Raw genomic sequence first — 10788 nt, forward strand, 5'->3', positions numbered from 1 at the left:
TTGGGGCATTTCTTGTAATTATTATTTAAAAAAAATATTTTGGGATGGTAGAAATATCATTTTATTTGATAGCTACTCTGTGTGTTAACCACAAACCAAAAAACCCATTGCTGTGTTTTTGAGTGGATTCCTATTCATGGCAACCCCACATGTGCAGAGGAGAACTATTTGACATAGATCTTTTCTCTCAAGGTACTGCTGGTTGGAGTGACTAGTAAACTTGAACTGCCAGCTTTTGGTTAGTAGTCCAACGCTTAACTTATTTTGCCACTCAAGGAATCCCTATTAAAAGTTAAAAAAAACAAAACAAAAAAAACCAGCAAGCTCCACTATCATCTAGTTGATTCTGACTCATAGGGACCCTATGTGGGGTTTCCGAGATTATAAATTTCTGTGCAAGCAGATAGCCTCATATTTTTCCTAGAAACACCTGGTGGGCTCAAACCGCCAATCTTATGGTTAACAGCCCAGAGTTCATTTAATCCATAGAGCCACCAGGACTCCTTATTAAGAAGCTAATCCTCTGCAAAAAATCCAAGTTAGAGGTCAGAAATTCATATGCTTCATGACAGGGGCTTTGAAAATTTGTGGGAAAATTCCATTAACTTTCGATTACATCTGTATAGAAACACTTGGAAGCCCTCTCATATATGTTGTTTGTTTATTGTTGCTAAGTCCAACCCGAGCTGATTCCAACCCATAGCGACCCTGTATAAAGTTTATCAGTTCTAACTCATAACAACTTTGTATAGGGTTTCTGAGGAGTGGCTGGTGTATTTCAACTGTTGACCTTGTGGTTCACACTGACACTACAGTCCAGTGCTTTATCCTCTAGTGCCACACCAGTACGCCCCTCTCATATATTTGTTTTTGTTGTTAAGTGCTGTTGAGTCAGTTCTGACTCACAACGAACCTGTAAAGGGTTTCCAAGGAGCAGCTAGTGAGTTTGAACCACAGATACCTTGCAGTTCAAACCAACCTTGCAGTACAGTGCATATCCTGCAGCGTCTCACCAGGACTCCCTGTCACTATTGCAGCTGTTCTGTTTTGTTGAATTGGTTCCAACTCATAGTGACCCTGGTACAACAGGATGAAATGCTGCCCACCCCTACACCATCCTCAAAATTCTTGTTACGTTGTAGCCACTGTGTCATTGGGAGGTCTTCCTTCTACTTTAACAAGTATGATGTCCTTTTACAGGGACTGGTCTCTCCTGTTGTTAAGTGCCATCAAATCGTTTCCAACTCATCACGACCCTTTATAGGGTTTCCAAGGAGCAGCTGGTGAGATTGAACTGCCAATGTCATAATTCAAACCGACCTTGCAGTCCAGCGCATTAACCCGCAGCACCACGCCAGCACTCTGCTTTCTCCTGTAACATTTTCAAAGCATGGGAGAAGAAGTCTCATCTTCTTCCTTTCTAAGGAGCATTCTGGCTGTACTTCTTCCAAGACTGATTTATTTGTTCTTTTGGTGTTCCATAGTGTTGTTGCTGAGTGCTGTAGAGTTGGTTCCAACCCATAACAACCCTGTATAGAGCTTCCAAGGGGTTGAACCATTGACCTTGGCAGTCCATAATACTTTTCAATATCTTTCCCAACTCCACAATTCAAATTCATCTCTGGTTTTCCTTATTTATTGTCCAGCTTTCATATGAGGTAGTTGAAAATACCATGGCTTGGGTTGTTTTTATTGTTAAGTTCTATGGAGTAGTTCCAACTCATGTTGTTGTTGATGTTAAGTGCCCTCAAGTTAGTTCTGACCCATAAAACCCTGTATAGGGTTTCCGAGGAGTAGCTGGTAAGCTTGAGCCTCCAATTTGTGGTTCAAAGCGACTTTGCATTCCAGTGCATTAATCAACAGTACCACACCAAAACTCCATTCTGGCTCATAGTGACCCTGTGTAGGGTTTCCAAGGAGCAGCTGGTGGGTTTGAATTGCTGACCTTGTGGTTCGCAGTCTAGTGCGATCCTACAGCACTATACCAGGAGTCCATGGTTTGGGTTAAGTGAACCTTAGTCTTCAAAGTGGTATCTTTGCTATTTAACACTTTAAAGTGGTCTTTGCAGCAGATTTAACCAATACAGTAATCTGATAGTTTTGTTGTCTGCTACTTCCGTAAGCATTAATTGTGGATCCAAGTAAAATGAAATCCTTGACAACTTCAGTCTTTTCTCCATTGATCATGATGATGTTCATTATAGAATTTGTGAGGATTTTTGTTTTCTATACATTGAGTTGTAATCCACACTAAAGGCTTTATTGTTTGATCTTCTGGAGCAAGTGCTTCAAGTTCTCTTCCCTTTTAGCAAGCCGAGTTGTTCGTTTGCATATCTCAGCTTGCTAATGAGCCTTCTACCAAACCTGATGCTGCAGTTCTTCTCATAAAGTCCAACTTCTTGAATTATTTGCTAGATATACATTGAATAAGTATGGTGAAAGGATACACTCCTGGCATTCTGTATCCTCTTGTTATGTTCAGACAACTAGCTCTTGGTCTATGTATAGGTTCTGCATGAGTATAATGAAGTGTTCTGGAATTTCCATTTGTCCCAATTTATCCATTGCTTGTTATGATCTCTACACAGTTTAATGCCTCTGTATAGTCAATAAAACACAAGTAAACATCTTTCCAGTATTCACTCTTTGGGGCCAAGATCTTTTAATGTCAGTAGTGATAACCCTTTAATTTCTGGCAGCTGTTGATGTGCTTCTGAGCTTTGTTTAGAATTACCTTCAGTACAATTTGATTTGTGTGTGATGTTAATGATATTGTTAGATAGTTGTGGCTTTCTGTTCAGTCATCTTTCTTTGAAATAGGCACAAATATGGATCTCTTCCAGTTGGTTGACCGGGTAGCTGTCTTCCATATTTTTTGGCATGAAAGAGTGATTGTTTCCACTACTGCATCAGTTTGTTGAAACATTTCAATTGATATTTCTCCAGTTTCTGACACACAAGAGCAACATTTATTGAATGTTTATTCTATTGGTGTTGTAAGAACTTTTCATGTGTTGTCTATTTAAGCCTCCCAGTAACACTGTGATTTATACTGGTGCCTGATAATTAGCACACAGTTAGCTATTGCTTTTGTTATCAGTTAAAAAATAGTTTCCTCACTTTTTCACTCCCTATATTTTCTGTGTGTTGCATGTCATCAGGGAACCCTGATAGTGCAAGTGGTTAAGTACTCAGCTGCTAACCAAAGATTGCCAGTTTTAGCCACCAGCTACTTACAGCAGAAAGAGGCGAGAGTCTGCTTCTGTAAAGATTACAGCCTTGGAAACCCTATGAAGTAGTTCTACTTTGTCCAGTAGGGCTGCTATGAGTCAGGATTTGACTTAACAGCAAGTTTTGGGTGTGTATATGTCTTCATAGGACTAGCTGCCATTGGTATTTGTCTCTCTTAATAGACTGTGAGGTCACTGAAAACCAGAGCGGTTTTGTATTAAACTTGTATCTCTAGCACTTAAAATAATGCATAGTACAGAGTATACTCGGCTATTTCTTAAATGAATGACTCAACTTCATTTTGCTCTTAATGAAACATAGCTAGAGGATCGTTAATAGCATACCAAAGGCCATTTAGATGGAAGTGGTGGCACCAGGTAGTAAGACCTAAGAAGTCTAGAAGCCTTTCTCTGCAGAGCTGAGTCTCCTAACACTCTCTTTAAGTGTCTCTTGAATACCATATCTAAACTTATATTTTGTTTGTCTTGTAGAGTCTCTGTGAGTCAGAACTAACTCGACAGCACAACACCTAAAAAGAACATCACGTCTTAGCTTTTTCAGCTTGCATTTGTTTATTCATAAATGACTTCTCTCTTTTTTAAAGGGTACGTTTTTCATTATAGAAATGGTGGCTTATTTAACGTAGGCTCTCTACGGAGCTCTGGTAGTGAAGTGGTTACGAATCAGGCTGCTAACTGCAAGGTTGGCAGTTCGAAACTACTAGCGGTTCCACAGGAGAAAGATGAGGTGGTCTGCTCCCGTAAAGATTTACAGCCTCGGAAAACCTGTGTATGTAGGGTCACTGTGAGTCAGAACCGACTCCATGGTACTTAACAACAACAACAACTCTGTGTAGTAGATCAGAGCTAGAGCTCCAGATACATACAGTCCTCATTTGAATCTCAGTCTTACCAGTTAGTTACCTGTTATTTGACCTTGGACAAATCCTAACTTTCTGGAAAATACATGTAGCTTTAAAAAAAAAAAGTCAATAATATTCCCTTTACAGACTTGTTGGGAGGATTAAATTATGCAATGTCAGAAAACTCTTAGAATAGTTCCTGGTGCATAGTAAATAATACCTACATGTATTCAGAAAGATGTATGACAGGGTTGTATTCTTTCACCATACTTATTCAACCTGTATGCTGAGCAAATAATCTAACAAGCTGGTTTATGTGAAGAAAAACGTGGCATCAGGATTGAAGGAAGATTCATTAACAACCTGCAATATGCAGATGATACAACCTTGCTTGCTGAAAGTGAAGACTTAAAATATTTACTGATGAAGATCAAAGAGCGCAGCCTTCAGTATGGATTGCATCTCAATGTAAAGAATAAAAAAATCCTCACCACTGGACCAATAAACAACATTCTTATCAATGGAGAAAAGATTGACGTTGTCAAGGACTTCATTCTTCTTGAATCACCTATCAACACTCATGGAAGCAGCAGTCAAGAAATCAAACGACATATTGCATTAGGCAAAGCTGCTGCACAAGACCTTTTTAAAGTGTTGAAGAGCAAAGATGTCAGCTTGAGGATTAAGGTGCACCTGACCGAAGCCATGGTGATTTCAATCACCTCATATGCATTTGAAAGCTGGACAGTGAATAAGAAAGACTGTAGAAGAATTGATGCTTTTGAGTTATGGTGTTGGAGGAGAATATTAAAAGTGCCATGGGCTTCCAAAAGAACCAACAGATCCGTGTTGGAAGAAATGCAACCAGAATACTTCTTGGAGGCCAGGATGGCCAAACTTCGTCTCTCATACTTTGGACATATTGTCAGGGGGGAGCAGTCTCTTGAGAAGGATACCATGGAGGTTCAGAGAGAAAGAGGAAGACCCCCAGCGATATGGATTGGCAAAGTGGCAGCCTCAATGCGATCAAGTGTGGCAACAATTGTAAGGTTGGCCCAGGATCAGGCAGTGTTTCGTTCTGCTGTGCATAAGGTCATTGTGAATTGGTATCGACTCGTTGGCACCTAACAACAACAACATTTATTCAGGAGTTCTGGTGTGGCACTGTTGGATGTTTGGAAACCCTATACGGGGTAACTATGAGTCTGAACCAACTTTATGGCACTAAACAACAGCAACACGTGTTCAGCTATATATTATTGTTTTTAAACCCATGGTTCTTAGCATAATTAGTGTAGTGACTTTCCATATGGACCACAAATGTAGAAGATTGAATTAATCATGTATCTCAGTTTATGGTATAGCATCACTATTGATTCTTGCAAGGCCATTGTTTTCTATATATTCTTATTTATTTCTATAGCTTGTTTATCATTCATCCATCTCTAATGTTGTTAAGTGCTATTGAGTCAGATCTGATTCATAAGGACCCTGTACAGGATTCCCAAGGAGCAGCTGGTGGGTTTGAACTGCTGACCTGGTGGTTTGCAGTCCAGTGCTTATCCCACAGCACTGTAGTCCCTTAGAATACTCAATATTGTTAAAGGTGTCAGTTGTTCCAAATTGATCCAGACATTTAATGGAATCCCAGCAGGTTCTTTTGTAGACATTGACAAGCTTTTTGGAAAATTTGCATGGTTAGTCAGAGGACCTAGAACAGCTAAATGGAGTCCTGGTGTGGTGCTGCGGGTTAATGCGCTGGACTGCAAAGTTGGTTTAGATTGCAAGGTCAGTGGTTCAAGCTCACTAGCTGCTCCATGGAAACCCTATATAGGGTCACTGTGGGTTGGAACTGACTTGATGGCATTTAACAACAAAAAGAATACCTAAAATAATTTTGACAAATAAATCATGTAGTGATTTCACGACATTGTGAAGTTTGGTATTGGTATAATGATAAACATGTGGATGAATCAAGCAGACTTAAAAACATCCCAAATGGTTCCATGTTTATACCATTACAGACCTTCAACAGAGATGCCAATATCGTTCAGGTCAAGAAAGGAGAGTCTTTTCAGCAGACTTGCTGGAATTGTTTGTTAGTCACATATCAAAAATGAGCCCTGGTGTGGTGCTGTAGGATAAATGCTGGCCTGCTAACCGCAAGATCGGCAGTTCAAATCTACCAGTTCTCACATACAGACACACAGCAACAACAGCCCTTACCTTTTATGAAAAATGGCTCCAAAGGGACCATGGACTTGAATGTTAAAGAGTTAAGCATGATAAAATTTACAGAAATTTCTGTTCCACAAAGAGGAGCTTGTGGAGGCAGATCTGCTCTGTCATATAGGGTTGCTGTGAGTCAGAAATTGTCTTACTGACACCCAACAGCAACACATTTTATTTGTATTGCTACTTCTAGGACATGAAACACTGAGAAGACCTGAAGCATCTGTGAGTGCCTAGTTGTTCTGACTGGACAATCACTGATTTGTTTCTTGTTATCTAGGTTTCACTTTTCTAGAAGTTCAGAATAAAGTGATCATATAATATAGAAATGAAACCTTTTGTGTCTGGTTTCTTTAAAGATTCATCCACAATGCTGGGTGTATCACTAGTTCCTTTTTACTAATGAGCTGAGTTCCATTCTATACATATCCCATAATTTGTTTTATCTATTTACCGCTTTTCAGTTTTCCAGAGTTGTTGGTTTCATTCTGTATTCCCCCTCTAAGAGTTTCAGCTGTTTCATATTTCTACATTTTTTAATGTGCATCTTTCATTTTAACTTAATACAGATATATAGCAGTATCACATTGTGGTTTAATTTGCATTTCTCTAATGGTGAGAACTTTGTTGCTAACTAAAAGGCTTGTAGCTTAAATCCACCAAGTGGTTCCAAGAGACAAAGACCAGGTCAGTTGCTTCTGTGAAAGATTACAACCAGAAAACACTATGGAACAGTTCTCTGTATTACATTGGATCACTGTGAGTCAGAATTGATTTTGTGGCAATGGGTAGTAAACAGATATAATGGTCTTTTGTACAAATGTGGAATCTAGGCTGGAAATAGCAAGCCAGAGGAGACACCAGCATAAAATTCCAATTGTCATTGAACTTCTCCATGAGAATAAAGAAAAGAAACTGTCTGTTAATGACAACTGGCAAAAATCATTTAGGAAACAACCGTTTCAAATTAAAGTTTGAAAACCATTTGTATGAAGAAGACTAATTTGTAACAGAACTTTTGCCTTTCCTCCACCCCCAAGAAAAACCTTATTTTAGCCTGTTTCCTTTCTTTTTTTTTAAAAGTTTTTATTGTGAATTAATTGAGTGATAGTTTACATGGGAGAACATTGGCTTTACACTCATTGTTTCATTGCATCCTCCTTGCCTCAGCATTCAACAATATTTGCTTCTATTCCCTCTGTGTTTTTGTTTTGGGTGCGGGGGGCGTACATAGAAACACTCAGGAATATATAATCATGTAAACAACCAAAGGGTATATTCGGCAAGCCTGCTGTATAATCATTTAAACAACCAAAGGGCACGTTCTGCAAGTGCCACCTGGCTCCCAGCATACAGCCTTTTCTCTTTCCATGAGTCTAGAGTCCTCAGCTGCTCTATTTTTCCGTGTCATCATCTTTGCCTCCATCTCTAGAATTGCTGCTTCTCTGGATAGGGTCCCACATTCCACTCGTGCTCTTCTCCCTTGATGGTCCTAGGGTCCTCTGTTCCTGGATTGTAAGATTAACTGCTCCCTCCTTTGTGTTACAAAACTTCTACCTTTACAGTTGTGACAGTCATAATTAATCATGATAACAGTTACTAATGTTGAATCATAAGAATCTTATCACCATCTCTTTTCACCAGACCCGTCTAGACAAGATGAAAACTATTCTATGGGGACTCTACCTTTACCCACACACTCTTAAACTAAACTCCCTCTTGAAAACTTGTAAACCAGTTACTTTGTGCCTTTATAGCCCCCCCCCCCCCCCATTTTAGGTAGCCAGTGTCTAAGTTGCCGGTCCTTATCAACCTAGCCTGTTTCTTTTGCACACTTTAAAAAATGTTTAATATTTTTTACAGTAGGACTTTCTTTATAAATACATTTTTTAATTGGCTATATAATTTACCTTGTTCTCTTTATTCAGATTGAAGAGTTGGAAGAGAAACTTAATGATGCTCTTCACCAAAAGCAGCTGCTAACATTGAGATTAGACAACCAATTGACTTTTCAGCAAAAAGATGCCAGGTAAGAAGCATTCAAAAACAGCAACAATGCATATTTAGTAGCTAAAACATTCAAAAACAGCAACAATGTATATTTAGGAATTGCTAAAGCAATTTCGTTACCAGTTTATGTGATTGTAAGCTAAAATAAAGACTAGCAAAATGTGAGTTACTAACCCATTAATACAGTACACAAATGCAAAACAAAACAAAACAAAATTCAGTATGCACTCAATAGAGAGATCTTGTGATGGTTAAGGTTTTGTGTCACCTTGGGTTGGTCAGGACTCTCAGTGGCTTAGAAGTTAAGATGTAATAATTCTTCATGATGAGATACAATGTAATGTGGTCTGTGATCTGATATGACAAGCTCTGTTCGGATAGAATTATCCTTGTTTAGTGCTGTGGAGTTAGTTCCAACTCATAGGATCCCTGTATAGGGTTTCCAAGGAGCAGCTGGTGAGCTTGAACTGCCCATCCGTACTTCTATGACGTTGATGAGGTCGAATGCAATCTACAGGACTAGATTGTATCTTGAAGTTGGAAAAATAAACAGAGAATGAGGGCTACCACCTAAAAAGTGAAGCCAGGAATAGAGTACATCCTTCGGGCCTGGAGTTTCTGTACTGTGACGTTACTAGATTCAGGAGAAAAATTGATGCTAAGACACATGGAGATCTCAAAGGAATGCTGGGCCTTCGTTGTTGTTAGGTGACGTCATTGGTTCTGACTGATAGTGACCCCTATACACACAGAAAGAAGCAATGCTTAGTTCTGCACCCTCCTCACAATTGTTGTTATACTTGATTCCATTGCTGCTGCTACTGTGCCAATCTATCTTGTTGAGGGTCTTCCTCTTTTTCTGCCGACCCTCAGCTTTACCAAGCATGATGTCCATCTCAAGAGTCTGGTCCCTTCTGATAATATGTCTGAAGTTTGATAGATGAAGTCTCATTATCCTGGTTTCTAAGGAGCATTCTGGCTGAATTTCTTCCAACACATATTTGTTTGTTCTTCTGGCGATTCGTGGTACTTTTAATCTCTAACACCATAACTCAAATGCATAAGTTCTTCTGCAGTCTTCCTTATTCATTGTTCAACTTTCACATGCATATGAGGCTATTGAAAATACCATGGTTTGGGTCAGGCACACCTTAGTCCTCAGACTGAAACCTTTACTCGGAAACATTTTAAAGCGGTCTCATACAGCAAATTAGCCTAAGGCGATACGTTGTTTATTTCTTGACTGCTGCTTCTATGAATGTTGATTGTAAATCTAATCAAAATGAAGTCTTTGACAACTTCAATCTTTTCTCCATTCATTATGAAGTTACTTATTGATCCAGTAGTGATGATTTTTATTTTTTAATTTTTTTTACTTTGAGATGAAATCCATACTGAATGCTGTAGTCTTTGATCATCATTAGTGAGTACTTTAAGTCCTCTTCTCTTTCAGCAAGCAAGGTTGTATCATCTGCATATCGAAAGTTTTTAATGAGTCTTCCTCTAATCCTGATGCCACATGCTTCATCATATAATCCACCTTCTAAAATTATATACTCAGCATACAGATTGAATAAGCATGGTGAAAGGATATTCAAATGACTGCCTCTTGGTCTATGTATAGGTTCTTCATGAGCACAACTAAGTGTTCAAGAAATCTCATTCTCTGCAGTGTTGTCCATAGCTTGTCGTGATCCACACAGTTGAAAGCTTTTGCATAGTCAATAAAGCACAGGTAAACATATTTTTAGTATTCCCTGCTTTCCCAAGAGACAGCTGACATCAGCACTGATAGCCCTCATTCCACATCCGCTTCTGCATCTAGCTTGAATTTCTGGCAGTTCTCTGTCAAGGTACAATTAGAGCTGTTTTAAAATTATCTTCAGCAAAATTTTACTTTCTAATGATATTGATATTATTCAATGACTTCCACATTCTGTTCTGTCGCTTCTCTTTAAAATGGGCACAAATATCCATCTCTTCAAATCAGTTGGCCAGGTAATTGTCTTCCAAATTTCTTGGCATAGATGATTGAGCAAATTGAAATGTTGAAAGATTTCAGTTTGTATTCTATCAGTTCCTGGAACCTTGTACTTTACCAATGCCTTCAGTGCCACGTAGACTTCTTTCTTAAGTACTATTGGCTCTTGATCATATTCTACCTCTTGAAATGGTTGAACACTGACCATTTCTTTTTGGTACGGTGACTCTTTGTATTCCTTCCATCAAGAACGTGTGGTATTCTAGAAGACCAAAAGATACTTCTTGAAAGGAAGACCAACAGGAAAAATACAAAACATGATTACTATAAGAACAAGCAAGCTGCTCGTCTAGGAAACATCAAGGCAAGTGGTCTTGTTCACTCTGGGCAAGCCCCCTTCTAAGACTAAGACTCAATGGGAATATACGCTCTGATTGGTGACCACGTTTGTCACCGATGAGGGGAAGTGAGG

The 10788-nt window shown here is 39.0% G+C and overlaps 1 protein-coding gene across 1 annotated transcript in view; it reads left to right on the forward strand.

The window, feature by feature from the left end:
* Positions 1 to 10788, forward strand: part of PIBF1 (progesterone immunomodulatory binding factor 1) — a 310762-nt gene that overhangs the window by 3617 nt on the left and 296357 nt on the right. The window contains exon 2 of the mRNA XM_006864318.1: positions 8254 to 8354. Within this exon, the coding sequence (XP_006864380.1) occupies positions 8254 to 8354 (101 nt within the window). The remainder of the gene's footprint in view (positions 1 to 8253; positions 8355 to 10788) is intronic.

The sequence above is a fragment of the Chrysochloris asiatica genome, unplaced genomic scaffold (assembly GCF_000296735.1).
Source record: "Chrysochloris asiatica unplaced genomic scaffold, ChrAsi1.0 scaffold00063, whole genome shotgun sequence".
Classification (NCBI taxonomy): Eukaryota; Metazoa; Chordata; class Mammalia; order Afrosoricida; family Chrysochloridae; genus Chrysochloris; species Chrysochloris asiatica.